The sequence below is a fragment of the Danaus plexippus genome, chromosome 26, assembly GCF_018135715.1.
Source record: "Danaus plexippus chromosome 26, MEX_DaPlex, whole genome shotgun sequence".
NCBI lineage: Eukaryota > Metazoa > Arthropoda > Insecta > Lepidoptera > Nymphalidae > Danaus > Danaus plexippus.
The window spans coordinates 2,819,606-2,841,607 of record NC_083554.1 but is presented as its reverse complement, the minus strand read 5'-3'; the positions used below and the strand labels follow the sequence as shown (position 1 = coordinate 2,841,607).

The 22,002-nt window shown below is 30.0% G+C and overlaps 1 protein-coding gene across 1 annotated transcript in view; it reads left to right on the top strand.

Moving 5' to 3' along the window:
- LOC116774317 (AF4/FMR2 family member 1) overlaps positions 1–22,002 on the top strand; it is a 111,860-nt gene that overhangs the window by 22,357 nt on the left and 67,501 nt on the right. Inside the window, exon 2 of the mRNA XM_061524890.1 lies at positions 11,869–11,898. Coding sequence (XP_061380874.1) covers positions 11,869–11,898 — 30 coding nt within the window. The remainder of the gene's footprint in view (positions 1–11,868; positions 11,899–22,002) is intronic.

Here is a 22,002-nt window from a genome sequence, read left to right as displayed (position 1 = left end):
TAAGTAGTTACAGCAAGCTAATTCGCATGTGAAATCTATATTTAATTACATAGCCTTTGACATTTTTTTGTCCGTGTGTGAAAGAAAATTAAATAGCAATAGTTGTGACGTAAGCGGATGTAAGGGAATAGTTTCCGCGGAGTCTTTCCTCATAACTGATGTTATCTTTGAGATGTATGTATGTTTGTCCACGCTTGAGGTAACCGGACTAGACATCCGCTATTACACGGACAGTACAGTTATGTTGCTGATTATAAGATTAAGCTGGTTATTGACAGTATTAGGATATTATATTTGCCTTTATTGTAATATTCCTTTATTCTAGTCGTATCATTGCGGGATTATCCTATATAAAATTCGATACGACTACAAAAATAATTTCCGCATTATATATACAGGATGTATCTCTAAAGGTTTTGAGCAAAACTCAGCCTGTGTATTTCAGTAGTATATTTAACAAAAAAAAAATGGCAAAAGCATTCGAAACACCCCGTCCGTATGTTACGGATGTCAATTAGTGTTGGTGATTCTGCATCAGGTGGATCGTCTGCTCGCTGTCTCCCTAAGGGACATAAAAGGTCTTATTCAAATCAGTTTCGCCCCTGTTACGTAATCGTGTAACAAACAAACACACATACATAATTTTGCATCAATAATAAAAGTATAAATTATTAATAAAAAATTGCGGTTATGTTATAACATAATAGTTTTCAAGTGTAAATATTTATATATATTTTATTGAAATAGAAAGAAAGGCATAGAATTTGTATAATGTGTATTTGTTAAAAAGAACATTTGAATAGGTTTATTATTAGAATATTTTAAAATAATAACATTTTGTTATTTTATGTCGATATGTGATTATAATAATACATATTTGGTTTATCGATATCGATATAAAACTACCAATAACTGGACTGGAAAAAAGATATCGTAGAAAAAGGCATGTTGCACGGAATTTTTATATACGATATGTATACTTATATGTATAATGTAAATAAAAAATTGCCCTCCGTCTAGGGCCATACCCATAAGGTAAAATATAAAGTACGTCAGTAGACGTCGGCGTTTAGTATTGATAGTTGTAAAGTTATAAGAAAAAGCTTTATCGAAACGCGTTATCCGCGAGCTGGAATTTTTTATTTTGTATAATAAAGCGATTCACTTGTATACATCTGAAATTGTGTCACATTTTTTTTTCCAAATGTAAATCTGAATAAGCCTACGTAATACTGTCACGTAAATCGATTACGTTATTTACGTCGGTAATGTAACACGTGAACGGAGTTTTTAATGAATTTTTTTTTAAACGATCGTTAACTTGTAATTGTTCTATTAATAACATCGGGTTCTAATTATGTGCTAAAATTAATCCGTAAATCATAATTGATCACGCAATTGCTTTTCGTAAAACGAACAAAAGATCTCGGTGAATAGTTATAGTAATAGTATTGCATAAAATTTTGGCTAGTGTTATTTTTATTGTCCATGTTTAATTTGTTCAGTGAAATACGGTTCGGTTATAATTCGTCGGGTTGCGTATCGAATATGGTTCGATCCGACCAAAAATTCTCAAGGTTGTTGGGTCGTTCACACAAATATTCGACTGTTGACGTTCAGGTTGATTGTATCATGACGACGAAGACGTCTCCCCTTACTAATATATTAAGAACTTGGTAAATATATTTTGAATTTATATTAATAAGTGAGCTTTATATTGTTTATTCGTTATTAGGATTCAATAAATAACAGGCGTGATTTTTAATGACTTTGTATATATTTTTTTTTGATAGCATAAGTGAAAATTCTCTGGTTTGATGTAAATATATATTCAAACATCAAAGGGTATAAAGTTGATGAAGGGTTCAACGTCCATATTCGGCGGTAGTTAAGTAGCAGGGTTGGAGCGCTTGGTACGGAGGTTGGCAGGAGTTCGCAGGTCAAGGCAGTTCATGAGTACTCGAGGGTCGAAGACCGCGATGCGACTCGGAGACCCTCTAGTGAGACAGGTTCCGTTACACACGGCCTATATAACACTAGTACTTTAGACTTAGAAATTTCACAAGATTTTTTTATATATCTGTTAATTATTTTAAAGTGTATTTTAATTCATATCAATATTAGAAAATGACGTTGAAGAACTTATAACTATAACTAGGACTAGGACTATATATTGTAACACCAAAAGTAGTATACATTATACATAATATTGATAAAAGTAATAAAGTTCCCTTAATTATGTATGTGCTCTATATTTCTTATTACTAGATCATAAACCCCGTCTTAATTATTTTTAAATATTTGATCTGTACAATGAAATAAAATTCTAATGAAAAGGCTTTATATATTGAAATGTCGTCATTATGTACCAGATCTATTCCGTGATCGTACGAGATCCAAATGAGAGGGTTCAAGAATAGCTTATTTTGATATATAGCAGCTGACGATCGTGAGCGAGCGGGCTTAATTGCCGCTACTTAGTTATAAAAACATTATTTTTAACACTTCATTATAGCTGATTAATAATGTATTGTCATTATATATACTTAGTTATAATATATATATATATATATATATATATATATATATATATATATATGTAACATAGATAAATCTAAGTTATACGTCTCGAAATTTCGAACACTCGTGTTGCCACACACTGGAGTAAGAGACAGTTTACCATAAGGCGAGCCGCCTGTTCGTTGGTCCCCAAAAGCAAATAAAAAAACCGGTTTAGTAGTTACGAAGATTAATCCGGACGAACGAACATATTGATAAATAGAATACGGTAGGTCGGGGCTGATGATGTGTGAATATACACGAGCTTGTAGACACAGTAGAGAATATAAGGCTTACTATCTCTTTAATTGTTACTACTATGCTTATGGCATATCTACATTAATTATATTAACGCCTTTCAAGTAGGTATGATAGACGGATTATATACGGACATTTTAAAATATTATTAGTGAATTTAAAACTTTGTGTAGCTTTATCTCTTAAAAGATATTTTTTAATTTATAAAATAACTGTAATTAAAGATGTTATCGCATTTTCCTCAATTTTTTTTTGATAATACAAATTGTTTTGTTTTTGTCTTAAGGTATGCGGTCGTTGATTTTAGTTATTATACATTTTGTGTGTTTTGATTTTATTAATAATATTGAAAAAAATGAATTTAAAATGCCATCAAATAGTGTCTACGGCATTTAAGCATTCGATGAATTTTTTATCTCTGGTCGTTATTTCGTTCAACTTAACGCTTTAATTTTATTCAGTTTCATCTTGTTTATTTTTCTTTGAAAAAGTCTTGTTTTTCAATTGTAGAAATCCATTTTGCTAGTTTCCTCTACCGACTAACTTTCCCAACGAAATCGTAAGTGTTGTTGTTTTGTATCATTTCAAAAAATCGTATATTACTTCAATAGACGCCTCGGAAACTTTCTCATCCATCGTCATTTTGCTATTAAATTTTGAATATCGTTTTAATTGAAATAATTAATGACGTGAACTCTCTTTGTTTTTGACAAATACGGAACCATTTTCTTCAGACTACAAAGAAATAATAAATTGAAAAGAGAAAAAAAATGCTAGAGGATAATTATGTTTTATTGAAAGAATATGTAAATTAAAATAAGTCATACATGTTGATATATATGTATATAATAGTCCTATGTATAATTGTCGGTGTTATTGGCTGGAGTCCAATCACTATACGTAGGTAATTTTTTTTTTGTTTATTTTTTGTCATTTGTAATATAATGAGTTGAATTAAAAAATATATTAAATCCATTGAATATGCGATATATGTAAGTATAATTTTGTATGTTTGTTTTTATAATAATATAAAAGACCAAATAAAATCCTAACGTAAATCTTAACAATGTATACATTATATTATTTATATAATCACAATGCCTTATTAATATGTGTTAAGACACTCGTGGTTTCTAACACCTTCACCTCATTCGATATAATGATTTGACATTTATCATCCTTACATACATACATACATACATACATATACATACTTTAACTTTAATAATACAAATTAATATATATCTTTCTTGCTGTCCAAAAGGTTTTAATTATTTTGTGAACTTTAAATATTTTTGCTCAAGGTTTAATTTTTGTGTTGTCACGAGGAAACCACTGACAACCTTGAGTAGTGATGTTAAACGTCGGCGATTACTTTAAAAAAAATATGAAATGTCATTTTAATATTATAATATTATATTATTATAAGACGTAAATATGTAAAATACAACAAACATGGTAAATAATGTGATTGTTAAAATTCATTATTATTTAAATACATCTCCAGTACTTATTAAATGTTATAATGATGTGTATTAAAAATGTTTTTTACGTTCGCTATAAAAAAATCATTGTATGTATTTTTTTATTTATTATTTTCCTTAAAGTTAATATTCTGTTCACCTTCCGTTCATCAGCTGTCATAAAATCGAAGGTTTGAAGATTTGAATCTTTTTAAAAAAAATATTTTTATTTTCGTTTTTATTTATAAATTTACTAACCGTTTACCGACTTTTCTTCGTTTTAGTAAATCATTGGAACATCTTTTAATTTTTGATACCGAATTTTTGACCGAGTAAAATTTCGTTAATCCTTAATACACGCGGTTTCCGTGTAATTAAAATTTGACCCAAATTCCTTCATTCATTTAATTGTCCTTCCATAAACATATCTACATGAAAGCAAACACTCTAAGTTTAATTATAATTTTAAAGGGTTTTTAAAAATCCAACGAATAGATAGTTGGAGTTTTTCCTAAAGAAAGCCTTTAGGTTTCTTTTGTGCGGGCGTACAATGAAAACCTCGACGGCCGTCCACCAAAGCACTTAACTGTTCCGCTCCGAAACATTCTTTGAAATAATGATTTTTATGTGAAGAATTTAAAAAAGATAAATACAATATTAATGTTTTTTTACATTCATAGAAATATTAAATTATATAAAATGTAATAATATCTTTTCGTTAATGTTAATAATAACCTACCTACATACGTGAAGATGTCATCGGTAACAACATACACGTGTAATCCGCCAGCCGTTGTGTAACAAACTTTAAATAAAAGTATTTATTGTTATTTTAATTTACATTTTTATTGGTATTTGAACAGATCACGTGTGAAACTCATTCAACTTGAGGAACTGTCTTTATCAATGTTATATTATATCGTCATTGTTACTAGAACTGAATAATCTAATAGAGTAAGCGTAGATAAAACTACATTATTAATATTAATAAAAATTAGCTTTTTTAAGTTTAACTAGATTCGAATATATTAATTTCATAACATAATATGTTCAGAAAATATTTTCACATATTAAATTTGATAGTATATGTATGTGTACAACTTGTAGATATTCCAATAAAATCTCATTAGATGTTAATTATCCTACAGGTACGTGTTCACGAATAGCAATTTAAATTATGAGAAAGCTAAAAGTTAGAAGTGTCTTGGCCAAAAACATGAACAGAACTAGGCCATGCTAAGCTCAGAACCACTAATTGGCTTGTGATATTCACCAGACGTTACGTAATTACTATTGATAAATTATAATAATTATTAAAAAACAAAAAGTCATATTCTCATTCTATAATAGACGAAATATAAACAAACTTTTAATACGCTACACATGTACACGTACGATAAAGCATATTTAGGGCTTAAGTAACGCGACTCGCCTATTTATTTTATCGTTTCGTTTGTTTATTAAATAAAACTCGGTGAGAGTTTTGAATTTAACGTAATTTAGAGAGAATTTCTTAATCGTTTTTGTTAAAATGCCGCACGAATCTGGTTGAATTTTATCGGAGTTAATGTTTTTAGTTCAAAGCAAAAAGAGCATAGCCTGTGTAAACTAAAAAAAAAAAAAAACGTATGAAAGCTAAATTCTGAGTTTCGTTGCAACGTCGTGTTTACCACACTTAGCACTCTCAGTTTGTTGCGATTTTATTTATAAATGTGAATATTTCCGTTTTTTTTTATTTTGTGACTTCAATGACAACTGTTATGTTATCTTTTAAAGATAAATCATATTTCTATATGAATATCTGTTAATCCATTTTTATTTGAAGTAACATTTATATTTGTATGTATTGAAATTTGTATCTTAGCTCGCGTTATAATACAAAATGCCATCTATACAATGTTTTTATTCATGAGATGTTGTTCTGTTGAATTCGTAATTGTTTTTATATTAACAATGCATTTATATGCTACGTTTATGTACATGTGATTGAAACCTCATGTATTACCGAACCAAGGTCTCCGGTGTCGACCTCGTTCACCTTAGATTTTCACTTTATTTAAAGTATTTAGTATTTTTCAAGGTCAACACTATATAATGAGTTTTATTTTTGCAGATTGTTCATATACGTAATGCTTATTTATAAGAAACAAATAAAACATTTACTTATAAAAGTAGTATTAGACAGATACCGCTCTGTTATCGATAAGGTTTTATCATTACGCAATTAATTTAATTATTTACATTATAAGATAAATAATACTTAAATCGCATTCTAAACAAAATATAAGTGAAACGCTCTTGAATGTGCCGTGATCGATTTGCTTCGGACACGCCCAAAGGTCTGTTTACCAACAGCGTACTTTATATGACTTGGTTTTGTTCATAAAATATAATCAGACTTGACAAATTCGTTTAGATAATTAGAACATATCTATTTCGTCATTTTAACTTTGTACTTCTGAATGTTATTCTTTGATTGAATTATAAAACAGCCGTCATTTATCACAAAGAGTATTTAATTGTTAATTTCATTAGTTAATATCGTTTCCCATAGCAGACGGCGGAGCTAGATTATTATAAAGTTTGATGAAGATATAGGTCACGACCCAGATCACAACAAAGGATGTAGTTTGTACTCGGTATAGACTTATTGTTTAACAAATATATTGTTAAGAATTAAAAATTTTATATCCATTTATTTAAACACGATTTTAATCCTTAATTATTACGTTTAATTGCTATTTTTTTTTGGGGTTTCGATAAATTCTAAACTGAATTATTAGTAAGTGACAGACGTCTGCTTTTAGGAGTTCCAAGAGCTTCTTTCTATAATTACTATAATGTAACAGAAGCAGTATCTCATATAATACATTAATTCTCAAGGTCGATATCAAAGTTCATTATTTGTTTGTCTCGTTATTTGATTCACGGTCACTTACCAATTACTGGTTTGTTTTGGTGCATTCTCTGTGTGTTTATAACTTTCGTTTACAATAGATATTAATTTTATTATATGTGAACAATATTATTTTAAGAATATTTTTGCATTACGATCAGGAAGTTTCAAAATTAAATATGCACTTTTTTTTTTTATACGATTGGTAAAATTTGTTTACAATGTACGTACCTACTTTTGTTATTTTTATTCGTTATTTGTGGTATTCAATACGTAAACATTAAACAGTAATGTAGCCGGAATAGTGACATCAACATAGCGATTTTTTTTCTTTAATTGTTTTTTTTTACGACGCGCAAGTTAAGCATTTAACGTAAACAGTTTAAATATTTAACATGTATTAATTGACTGCATACTCGCATTTTCCGCGGAGGCATACACGGGATAAAGTTATTGGAAAATAATTAACACTTAACACATTTTTATTTATATACATGACAATATTTTTGTTATAAAAATTTTGTAAAAAGAGTAGATCTTCCTTCATTTAAACCGTACGTCGCTTCACGTTACCGATAAACATTGATAATACAGAAGGTGGCTATTAAGTTGCGATTTCCTGATTATGATCTCAATGTGTGTTTATTGAGTTATATATATTTACATGTTGTTTAATTCGTTTCAATTTCCTAATTATTGAATACATAACTATGTGACGCCATAAAACAGTATCTGATTAAAAAAAAAAAACAATTTGAAACGAACGTTAAGAGAATAATAAAAAACGCTATTGTAATATAATGATGCAGTACAAGTATTATATAACCGGGTGTTTGTATATTTTATAGGTTTTGTAGTTTGTTTTTACTATAGTATTTCAATGTATTGCAAACTGTTTGACAGAATCAATAGTAGCTTATAGTAAAATAACTAATGATCTTTTTAATAATTATAAAATATTAGTATATTGTCATTTTAAAATGTTTAAAATTAGAATCAAATGAACAGTTAGCGGTAATCAAGCAAGTTATTACCAAGTCGTATGATGGTAGTACGCTAAACTCGACTAATTGTGAATCTCGGTAGGGTGGATATAAGATTAGTAAAGTTTGCAACACAGTCGAGTGTTGCCTCTACTTACTTAGACAAGCAATACGCTCCGTACACTTATATTAATCAGACATACTCTTGAATATTCAATATCATTTGGTTACTTTCTATAAGTAAATCAGTTAAATATGAATTTACTTTGATATATAATGAAATCGCCACTCGCGGATGTTCGTACAAAGACTTTGACACGCCTCGCTTATAAGGCATAGAAAGAGAGAGTTGTGTTCCAAGTATCATATTTGAACGGATGATAATGGCTATTAAGAAATTGACATATCACACTTGGATATATTAGAAGGTATTTATTAGTAGGCCTTTTAATTGAATTGGAGGTATATAATTTTAGTACAGATTACGACTAAGGCTTTTCATTCACGATTAAAGTTTATCTTGAAACATAAATTAAATAAAAATTATGATGTAATAGTCATTATGTTTTACAACAAGATATATCATATAGCGACTTAATGTAGCTTATATATTTTTTTATTTATTTATTTCTTTCTTGTTTATACAAAGTTAAACATCGCGTTCCATCTTCAAAACAAAATATCCTTTAGAATATTATGATAAATATAAGAATGTTATTTGTGTGTGGACAGTAAAAAACAGAGTACTAAATTAAATTGAGTTATGCTATATATGAGACAGGGTATTGACGTAAAAAATCGCCTCCACTAGAGCCACTTGGCCTGTTTACCTAACCCCGGTCTGATAATTAGTTCACGTATCTATGGCCATCTAGCGAGCACAGCTATGCTTTCATAAGTCTTCTCTAAACTAAAGATATCTCTATATTTTTATGATACATTTCATTTTCGAATGCAGCTATCTAGGTTGTTTTGAAACAATTGAACTTGTGACTGATATGTTAAGTCATATTTTTAGCTTGAAAAATTTGATTTGTTAAAGTTCGCAAGGATTGAGAGGCTTTCGAAAATAATGACGTCATTTCAGACAAAAAGGACAAAATGCATGTCGAGTCGACTCGTGGTGATTTTTATACAAAGAATATTTTGACTTTATAAATTTTATTCAGTTTTATTTTTAATGTGATAAAATCATTTAATTTTTTTCATCACATTCAGTCTGAGAGAACACGCTATGATAGATAGGTTATATATAATGTATATCAATTTTCTTACTATGTGTCTTAGAATAGTATTTTAAAAATATTAGGTACAATATGTTCTGTAGTATGATTATAATTTGATATAAAAGTGAAATTCCGCAATTAATTATTAAAAAATTTAGAGATGAGATAGTAAATGTACTTGAAGTTTTTCGTTTGAACTCTGAGAATGTGCTGTTAAAGTTAAAGTATCTTTAGTCTTCTCGAAGATCCGAAAGAGTTAGCTCAATTATACTTTCGGCTCAGGTAAAGCATTCAAAGGATTCCTAAAATGGTATTAAATTTTTTTTTTTTTTATATAAAATTGCTAGCTTTACCATCCTTATGGTAATTCATCAAGGACCAAATTATAGGGTTGTACGAATCAAGCATTTAGGAAGTGATAATTTTGATTTATAACTTAAATCATTTTTTAAATACGTATCATACTTAAATTAATTAAGGAAATCGATTGTTTCGAAATAATAGTATCCGTAGCATAGTTTATTTGTAGGTGCATGTGGTTATTTGAATAATATTTACTGGGACGGTTTAGTGTTAGTTCGTTCGTTAAAAAAGTAAGCCGAGTCTTTTCAACCGTTTAGAATTTAAGGAATCAAAGAAATTTTATCCGTATTTACCTTTCACCGTCTAATGCAAGCAACTCGCAAGTTCTCTTTCCGCAACGTAAATATTTCTCTGTACATCGGCTTCATAAAAAAACAATGAATCAATTAATTTAGTTGGCCTTCATATCATATTTCATGACTTTAATTGTATTTATATCTTTAATATGGTTTATTTTTTGATAGATAAATATTTGTAATTGCATATAATTAAGTAAAACATGACAGTGAAAGGAATGTAGTGTATTTTCCTATAATTGTTTATCTTTTATTTTGTTGTTGCAGATAACCGTTGCATTGTGTTATTGCTTGTTACCTTATATTGGTAAAGTGAAGTAACGTGTATTTGTGTTGTGGCAAAATTCACAAAAACTATATGATTCTTTTTTCCTAACACTGTTTAACTTTTCTCTCTTAGTTTCTCATTTTTAAAGCCTTTAACAAATGAAACTAAACTGTATTGCTATCGCGACAAGGCTCTATATAAGTTGCAGTTTTCCTGTAATGCTAATTTAGGTTTATCTTCAAAATACATTGGATTTAAATTCCTTTGTACATCAGCTAAAATCCCTCGCCGAATGCAGACTAGATTTTCACGGTATTATTGGTTGCAATTAATTTAAAGTTTATTCAAAGAGTTTTATGTTAAACTTCTATGACACATAAATCATAATCTTCGTACTCTACCGTGTTTAAACGAAAAAGTTTAAAATAAAATCAAACTGATACAAATAAATGAAACGAAATCTAATAAAACGTTTTGTCAGTTATAAACTGGGGTCCGAACCGCAAAACGGAGTAATAGTCAGTGGTTAAGCGTTTATGGATTCAGGTTGTTCAGAATCAAACTGTCGCTCGGGCGATGGCTGACGTCAAAACCGATATCAAAATGTGAAAACTAACAATGAATGAAATGTACATATTTGAGGGTTCGGAATGTTTTTTGTAGACGGAATTTATATGCGATGCAGATTTAGCCTCATAGCATCTGGCCTCGATTTAATTCGATCTATAGATACGTTAAAATGGACGCGTTTGTTAATAAATGCTGTTATACAATTGTAACGTAGTCGTATAGATTGCTTATCGTGTTGCAAAAACTCTCCAAGTTCGTGATAAAGCTGTTGATAAGCGTTGTAACTGATAAGGCTGTGGCCGTGGAGAGTGTCGTTTGACATGCAGCGATGACCTGACAGACCTTGACGGCATCCCGGCATCTGATGGAATATCAAGGTCGCTGCACATTGATACTGATTGTGACTTATTAGAATTTTAAGTGTTTAAAGCAGTCATGTTCATATAAAGCTAAATTAATTTACCATATCTCCAAAACATCGTATTTTCTTAGCTTAAAAAAAGTGAGACGAACGCCTTGAGCTATCACGAATTTTTCCAACAATATCATTTGATACAATGTATCACGTTATTCGGAAAGATAATTTTAAATGATTGGTAATTGTTTCTCAGTATAGATGCCGTCACCCGATCGTTCCTTAAAAACATCCCCGGGGGCTGGGCCGCACGATGGAGATATAACCCCGGCAGATTAAAACCCATCGCTGGTTTCTCTCGCACAGATTATCACGATTGCTCTCCTGTCTATCCAATAAGATACTACAAAATTTTCTATTTCGATATCATCTTATTACATCCAGGACTGTATTGTATTGTTACGATATTTTTTTCCTATTGAATGATTTTGTTCGTTACTAATATTTCTATGTTCTGTATAAGTATATTTTAAAATTTCCATTTTTTGTTTTAACGTTTATTATTTTGATGCTATTTCTGATTGTTTTTGTTTGTCTGCCCTTCGGTTAATATTCCCATTTCTGTTTTCAGGCCACACAAAATGATGTTGGAGTCGAGCCGGTGAGTTTAAGATGTTTTACGTTGCAATTTTTTTTTTATATATATATAATATTTTTTATTATAATATAATAACTACTGTATCGAGGAGTAAAAAGATCGTTCAAATATTTATATTTTCTAAGAATAAATGGATAACATAGGTTCATTCTGATAATACATATAAGCAGTGTTGCACGTCACATAATTAGTATCACCTACCACGGCCATCAATTACTTGGAAATATATCTATTTTAATTTACTCCAATAACAAATTTTATTAGATGTTGTTCAATGGATAGGAATGTCCTTTGTTTACTTGCTATCTTATTTTTTACTCTAAAAAATATTATACAATTTATTTGGTATAAATACATGCTACACATTTTATTTTATAATAACTCTTCATTATAAGACTATTAACAATACTTAGTTTGTATCAAAGCCATACAATAGCATCCGTTACTTTATATAAGGTGAGGCGTCTAATAATTATTTGATTAGTTCTTTATTCGGATACTCGGAAGCGTTCATTTTCAAGTAGCGATGTTAGAGCTCCTATACTATAAATCACTGTACGAGTGAGATGGAAGATTTTATATGTGTTTGAAGCTGGTGTGCGATAGAGATGGACTGTACGCTGCGCATACCGCCCGTTGGCCATGAACCGCAGACGTAAACACTGGACTATGAAAACTAATTTATTTACAACTCCATTCTTCCTATTAAGGACATTTTTATATATATATTTGTTTTTATTAAGATAATGTAAATGTTTTTTTAAATGATTCTACTGTTTCGCGACTGATTTTATGTTTTATTCGTCATTGGTAATGTTTTGTGATTACATTAAGTATTTATGAGTAGTTTCATTATTTAGTATCGATTAACACGCTGCCTCGCCCGCACTAGATTTTATATGACAGAGGTTTTACACAAAAAATGTCTTTGTCTGTTAACATGTTTTTATATGTAATTTTAGTGATTTTTTTTTTTTTTGAAAGTCAAGTAACTATAAAACACATATATGTAGTAAATAACAATCTTTTTAAATCTATAAAATAAAAAAATAATAAATTTTCGAAACTTGCCAAGATATAAAGAAAAAAACCTCACAAATTACAATTTTCTTTTTTCTCAATACCTTTCCCTACATTTCGTTAATTGAAACACTTACATGTGAGGCGAACTCCTTATACTATAATTAAAAACGCATTCGCTCACCATAAATATTTAAAACATAAAAAAATATATATTCTATGTCCCACATGATCTCTACGTCACGGTGTCTTGCAATAGGTACCTGAGTTTACGAGCCGCTTCTTTACGATTACTATATATTTATTACTTTCCAGTTCACAGACGACCTGGAACTCGTTTATATACACACATATATATTATCACAGCGTCTATAATAAAACTCTCAGACAATAGAACGTTCAAATTCCAGAAGTCGGTTGCGACACAAAAAATATGCATCCAATCAATCACGACCAAGTTAAATCTCTGTTTTATTTGTAACTTATTTGCATTCTCCAGCCTCCCACCATCTCATACAATTATTTAACATCCGGAAAGAGAAATGAATTAAGCGTCTCGACATTTATCTATATTAAATATTTTGTATTTATTGTTTTTTCCTCGAATAGCAGACAGCAATAATCTATTTATATATATATGGTCGTAAAGAAAAGTTATTAATTTGTTTTAATTATTGAAGATTTCATTTTCAAGTAAAGAGTTTTTTTTAATACTGTATTAGATTTACAAATGTGAATAGTTAATCCTATTTATAGAACAACTTAGTTGTTTTTTTGAGATAAGTTTTTAAAAATCGACATACTAGATAAGTGGTCATTTTAGTATAATATATATAGATTTGAAATTCCTTCGTTTGGCCACAGAACATAACAAATGAATATCAGTACAAAAATACCAACAATATTTACAAATACACTTTACTATACGAGCTTAATTTTATTTATAGTACGTACATACTATGTTGAATGTATTTAACAGCTTTCCAAGGGTTGTCGAAATCGGATTAGAAAACCGAGGCAGTTGAAACAACGTTAGTCGAACCTGCGACTAATGTTACGATTTAAATAACCTCAGATATGAACCGGCATACATTCAAGATACTATTTTAGATACTAATAGAAACTAAAGATTTTTTTTCTCTTAATTTAAAAAAATCTAAAAAAAGATTGTTATAATAAAACGTTATGGGAATCAAGTTTTTATTTTAAATGTTGAATATGGATAATATATCTGTAAACAAATATTATAATGTCCTCGTGTTGTGTTCGACTAGGTTTGCACGTGCCACGATCTCAAGGCAATCGACATTGTGTAGAAAGCAGTGACAATGTGACCTGTCCTGTCTTTATTTATCAATAATAATAATAAATGTATTATTCTAATACATCGACAGTTATGAAAGATTAGTAGGTATTTTTTATTAAACAAACCAGTTCTCTGTTTATTTACGCGGTTTTTAAATTGTTATAAGGTGTGTTTATATATATAAGGAAAGTCGTGTTAGCTGCACTATTTGTTACGCAAGATCGATTGTATCGATTTTGGCTGAAAATTGACCGGGAGCTAGCTTAAGACCAAAAAAATTAAACTTAATATATTCTAAACCTGCTTATTCATTGCCTCAGAAGCGGAACAGATATCGCCCTGTCAACAATGCATTTCTAATTCTAAAACTTGCAGACGAAGTCGCGGTCAAAACTAGTATGTTTACAAAAGCTCACCATCGTATGAAATCTCAATAAATCGCCACTAAACAATTCAATATTTTCTGCGAATAGATACGAGTCAAATTATTGTCCTAGATTTTAAAATGTAATAATTTTTATAATTACCTTAACGACAATTGCTCTCTGTATCACACGGTTACGATTTCGTATTTATCAATCAGTGAATAAATATTTTTTGCTCATTATAAATGTTTCTAATAACAGAAATGTAAATCTTCTTATCATTATAAATAATAACTTCTCTGAGTCTTTGATTCACGCTATCTCTGTTTTATATTAATTTGTAAGTTTTACTGAATCTTTTGCCATTTGTTTACTTTCTGGAAGTTGACTTACTACCAAGACACCGATGTCTTTTACGATGGATTGGATGGATGGATTTAATTTGTTTTTTTTGCAATTCTTTTTAAGGTTTTATTTCATTAAATCGAAAGGTAAATAGAAAATAGAAATATTGAAATTAATTTGTAGGCAGACTTTATTTTTTTCATTAGGTAGGCACATTTTACAAAATTGTCGGATGAGGCCAACCCAAAACGAAAACTATTGCTCTTTATTCTTTACTTTATACGAACAAGATATCCTGATGTCAAAAAATTATTATATCCCTGTTAATATTTTTTTGTATCAAAAAGTAGAACGTTAAATAAGAAATTTAATCGATCATGCTTGAACAAAACATTTGTTATTATTTGTCGATAACATTAAACGCTATGTCGTGTAAAACTGAACACAACACTAAACATACATAGACAGTATAATCAGACGCTTCTCTCGATGGACCTGGAACGACTGTGTTGATTGGACTTAATGGAGTAAAAATTCAAATAACAACGCATGATCCTTTATCGTGTCTAAAACTTCATTATCTTTATATAAAGAACTTAACATGAACACGAAGCAATGGAAGCATGTACAATTATTATGAACAAAATTACGTTGTTATATAAATATTTCATTGAATTCATTGATGTTGAATTGTTGGAAGCGGAAAACAATCAAATATTACCGATATCGGTGCTCCAATGTCCCTTACACGAACTGGTCGAATTTCAAAAAAATATATTATAGCGTTAGATGAAAGTGAAAATCATTATAAATATTAACATTATAATTTTCGGCAATAAATTCTGTGAACGGCGATTGCTATTCAACAGATTACAAGAGCAGTTCAATTAATTAAGGGACAGTCAATCGTGTGCCTGAAGTAAGTGGTTTAGGGCAATTGGACTGTCAAAATTAACAAATAATTTTGCCATGATAATATCTTGTAAATGTTGACGATATAGATACGTTAATCTTATACAATTTTAGAAAGTTTTAGTTTATTTAGCACTGACTCCGCAAACTCTCAGCAGTAGCTCATTCTAATTTAATTACTTAAGTATTGTGTTGATTCTTTTAGTTTTAATCCTTGTGCTTTCTTATTTTCTCTACCCTTAATAACTAGTAACGGCTGGTTTCTAAATGCCCTCTGTATTGTTTATTATGCAGCCCTTGTTTGTTAGTGGGCTTCACATATTTCATACAACATAATTTGTCGAGATATTTCACTTCTTCAATTTGTTTGAAGTGAATTAAATTTGTTTTTTTTCACTCGATTTGAAGCCGTATATGTACTCTGATGTGGTTGCTATGGATTTGTTGCGATTTATTTGTATTTCTTTATTGTGAACGTAAATCTCCCTTTCTTAAAGTTTCGTAGATCTCTTCTCTGAAAGGAAAATAATATTTTTCACATTTCATATTCCTGAAAAAACGTGATATTCCAAGTTTTGGATTTTTTTGTCAGGCGGCCGCCAAAGAAGAAAAGCAAAATGGCAGCTGAGTAATAACTCATTTAATTCGTTACACAAATACACAAACGTAAAAAAAAAAAAATTGATTGTAACTCCTAACCAACGCTATCAAGGTGGCCAGTCTGATAACAAGCCTATTTCATACACAAGTATCTATTATAAAATATACGCAATACAGTCTGTTACAATTTGAATATTTGCTTAAACAATTATAATACACTTAATACGATGTTTCATGTATTTCTGTCTTCGACATTTAACATGTTATTTTCGTTATTTAAATTCATCATTTTTATGAATCGTTTGAGTGTCAGCAAATTAAAGTGTTGTGATAACGTTATAATAATATATGAGTATATATCAGCGTTTTTTGTAATAGATAAGGTTCTTACAAAACGAAAACGAATCTAATCATTGTGAATTACTTATTGCTTTAGACACTAGAGCATTTAATCACTTCCATCGTTTAATAAATAACATGACAGATCGTATCTCCAGCCTCCTCAGACGGACTCATCTGATAAGAATGTGCAAAAACTGTGAATACAACGTTATTTGTGTCTTATTTAGCTGAGTTTTATAACTACGATAACTGAGGTCAATGAATGAGCCAATGTTGATTATAAATTTCATGTCAAAATAGTTCAGTTATATATATATATATATATAGCTTATTTCATTTTTATGAAAAATATATCGCTAACAGATCGTTCCGCATTGGAAGTAATTGATATCGTATTATTAGTATCTGCCAAAAAGTTGTTAACTTTTTTATAGGTGAAGGTCTAACGGTGGTCGACCGTGGATGGTCGTAAGTGTTCTTGAATATTTTACAATATTTTACATAAGTTACGTAATATATTAATAAATGTATATATACTCCGGTATACGTATTTACATGTGGTGACCGGATTTGATCGAATAAACGTAATAAATTCAAAATATCCGACCGATGACTTTAATAACGAATTGAAAATATTCACGAAACATTTTTTTAGTGTATTGAAATGTATTTGTTTTTTCAACGGCGCGGCGTATGGCTTGATAGCGCAGATTTAGATAAGCGCCTAAAAGTGGTACACTTTATTAGCAGATGTTACTCGGTATTTGCGAATATGTATTTTGATCTGATATAATTTTAATATATATGTTTAATTATCCCGGTACATAATAAAATCAACTTACTATATTATAATACGAAATTGTAAACACGGCTCAGAGAAAGTAATATATTCTCAACGATATGCCTCCCACCGTCATACAATCGACCTATATACAAGACTGCAAGCAGTTTATTATGTATGGTAACGTAACGGAGCCGAGACGATCTGCTTTCTGACTGGAGATAAAATATTGCCCGTTGAAAATGCTCAAATACATGTGAACATGCAATATATCACTTGGAGTTTTATAAAGATTTGTTGTTGCTGAAATTTATGTGAAAGATTTCATGTACGAGTACAGAATCGTTGTCGATGAAATCGTATACGACAGAGACCGATTGTATTCTTCAAATTATTAAATAAATATTAATATGTATCTTCATATATATTGTTTCTCTGCTCTTGCTAAGTTTACTGCCGTCTTTATTGGTGCTGTAAAGTGCTTGCATTCGTGGGTGTGGGTTAATACATCAATCTGACTTCGAGATTTTCATGAATACGCTCAGCATAAAATACATAGAACATAAATTCTGTAGACTTCAACAGGTAGGTTTTACCCCAGTACGTCTCGAGACTACCAAGAGCTGATTAAAGGGAACCTCCGGTTGAATTGGAGGAATAAACTTTATTTAAATCACCATTTTTACATTCATACAAAATTTTTGTCACCCGTAATCCTAGTTAGGAACTATCGTTATACATAACAGTCTCGTAAATATTTCAATTGCAATTTTAATAAGTTTTATACGAATATTCATCTAAAGCTGATAGGTAAAATGAGAATAGTAAAAAGATGTTCTCTTAAAGTATGTTCCGGGGCGAACTGGCGTCGGCTGCGAGTTATTTCTATTCATCTTATTTGTGCCTTAGCGGTGGTTCTGAGGCCAAAACTGCACATAATAAATGACATTAAAAATGAATGAGTTCTTTATTAAATGACATTCTTATATATGAATGTCGCTGTTGTCACACTCAATAATTACTAACGAATACAAACAAAACGAACATAAGGTTCTGTGTCGTATCTAACAAGTGATTTGCTCAAAATAACTCACATATGAAGTACAATTATTAATAATAGTACATTATCGTTTTATTATTATGTGTATGTTTGTATTTATCACATAATACTAAAGTAACAATTGATTTATATTTTATTTTGTAGTATTAAATAATGAAAAGGCGTAATGTATGAATTTTAGTTTGACTCTTTGAAATATATTAATACAATCCCATTAGCCATTGCATTATAAAGCTGAAACATAGGTAGGTACGTACACTTTTTGCATTATTTAATCATTCTCAAATTGCTAAAGCTCGACGTATATCTAGATATCTCTCTATTTATTTATTTTTTGTAGCAAATGATAACTGAAAGCGGATTTAAAACAGGTAAATACTGATGATGCGGAAAAAAAACACGCACAAACAAAAACCGCTAACATCATTCATTAAATAAACCTCGCGCTGCTAAAATATCACAGTGATAAAGCAACAAGTACCTCTTTGTAGCTTTTTAAGGTTACATTTTGCGGGAATGTTTAGTACGGCGATAGCAGCTCTGGTCCGTCATAATTGACAGTATAAAAACGTCTCTTGGAAATATTTACTAATTATGTACTTTAAACCACATTAAATGCGTGGTTTCGAAATCTGTTCATTAGTTTGTTTTCATTAAGCTGTGAATAAATATTCGCATTTGTATATATGTTTTTTTGTTAATCGTAAACGATATTAAATCTTATTAACAATAATAATAAAGTTTTAATTTAATTTGGCAAAGATAACGTTTCAATATTAAATCAATATGCAAGAAGCGATATTATTTTTCTTTTGATTTATAATATCACCGTCAACCCTAAGGGTCGGGGTGACTTCGCCGCATCCACAATTATTTCATACTTCTCGTTTCGTACAGAGAAACAATCGTATACTCTAACTACTTCGTATTTTTCCGTCTGGCTGAGTGGGGATGAATTTTAGGGTCTCTTTGTACCGAAGTACACTTTTATTATAAACCTGCGCATATTTTAGTTTTCTAACATTATTATTATTTGTATACATATAATTAAATGATGAATACGAAGAAAGAAACATTAAGATATGTTTAATCTTGTTCTTTCATTGTTATTCATATTATTATTATAGACATATTAGCTATCGTGTTCTTAACGCTCTAAGATGTATGTCAATTATATTTCAATAAAACTATATTCTATACATGTAAAGAAGTTTATAAAAAATGTTCAGTTTGTTTTTAAATCTACGGAATTCCGATGCTACGGATACAATCGCACTTTTCTCATATTTTACCAATCTCAATAAACACAAGCCTTGTTTCAGATGTCTTTGTTCGCCGTACAGGCGGCAACATAGAATCGAAATATCATCCTTAAGTTTGAGGCTATAAGGGTTACATTTCATAGTATAAGTATCGTATATCCGCCATACGTCACACTTAAATGCACGTCCAACTATGAAAATGCGCCCCGTTTTGTGTATTTTTAGACTACAGTTAAAATCTATTGTGTTCTACTGTCATTTCAACTTACCAATTAGTGTTTCGTCGATTCCACTGGATATTTTTTTTTTGCTCTCAGCTTTTTTCTCGGTTCCAGCAAATAATTAAAATATGCAGAGTGATATACCACTTACCAAGACTCAGGGGAGATTACTCTCGTACGTCTTATTGAAATAAATCTACAATACTTATAATAGTTTTCCGCTTATAAATTGTTGTTATAAATAATAATAATGCAATGAAATTTATTCAAGGTGAATCGTAGTAAAAATTTCAAAATTACTTTACCTGTGATATTTATATAAGCATTTTCGATGTATAAGGAAAAGCATTTAGTTATTATTTTTATTAAAACGTACAGGGAGAGTCCCCCTGATACTAAACAATTGTAAGAATCCCATTACAACCAACATTCGATTATTCGCTCTGTTCAAAACAACTGGGATTGTGCAAGCCGGAGTGACTTTCAAATTGACATTACAACGGACTATCGAAAAACTATGTCATACAGATAATAGATTATATTATTTGCAATAACGATGAGGTAAATTTGTTTTATGCTTCACCATAAGTTCATTATTATGAATAGGTTTTTATAATTTGACGTCAATGAGATATAATCACTGTGCATGTGATGTTAAAGTTCATTTTAGTAACGCGTACGTCATTTGTTAACTTTTATTATTGACTATTACAACATTTCGGTATTACGATATAAATTGCGTTATTTGTTACATGGTACTTTTTTCATATAAATCACTTTAAAAGTTAAAATAATTTGAAGTGTGAAAAAGTCCTATAGAACGACAATTAATTAGTCGTTAAAAACTAACTTGTTTTTAAAACAAACTTAAATGGATAAATAAAATGCTTGCGTCCGTTGGAACGAAGACAAGCCGGCTAAATAAAAATCTAAGTCACTAAGCGTCGGTATTATCAACTGTCAATTCACAGATTGAACTGCTTAGGAAAATATTTAAAGTCAAATTGCGAAGGGAGACGGCTTTTCTCGTCTGAGGCCGGGGGATTACTTCGCAAAACATTAAGTATATAATATAACATAATTAATTATGAGCCGCCTTGTTTTACTCGCAGCGATGTTCACAGTTGACGATATGTTTAATGATTTTAATTAGTTCTTCTCATAATAAACTGTATTGCATCCATTTAAGTGCCACAGCTCTGTTTATAAATGCTTTTCCCAGGAATAATACGTGTCTTGGATTTAGAACGACGAGACGTACTGATATTATTTTGATAATATAAAGTTTAACGAATAAGTAATGTAAAAGTAAGTCATATTCACATCCCTTGAGAAATAATGTACGAGTTTCTCGAAATATTTCTATCACCTGCGTCTGACGAAGGGTACAGACGTTGATCTAAACAATGGTTTTAGTTGACGGGTGTGTTGGGGCCAGTCTAGTGTTATACAATACGGATATATAACAAGATTTTTTTGTGGACATATTCAGTTGGACTTTGATTTATGTTACGATTCAAAAGATGATTTGAATGTGAGGCATGTTCGCTTAGTTAAACCTCTAATATCCCCCCCACCGACCGACCGTTTCCTCGCTGAAGGACGCTCCACTTGTCATGAAATTCGGGTCACAACGTATTAGTTATCTATGTGGAATTCGCTTAATAGCCAATAATCCCTCCAATACCTTCTATTGATAGATTTTATTAAAGTTAAAACTTTACAGATTTTATGTTTTTATATTAAAACAACGCTTTGTAATAAGGTTTGAATAAAGATTCTTCACAATTAGAGTTGTTGAAGTTAGTTGAGGAATTTGAGTGTGAATACATTTTAAGTATGAAACAGATATCACTAACTGATAATTCCATTAATTAAAAGATAGTTGTGAGA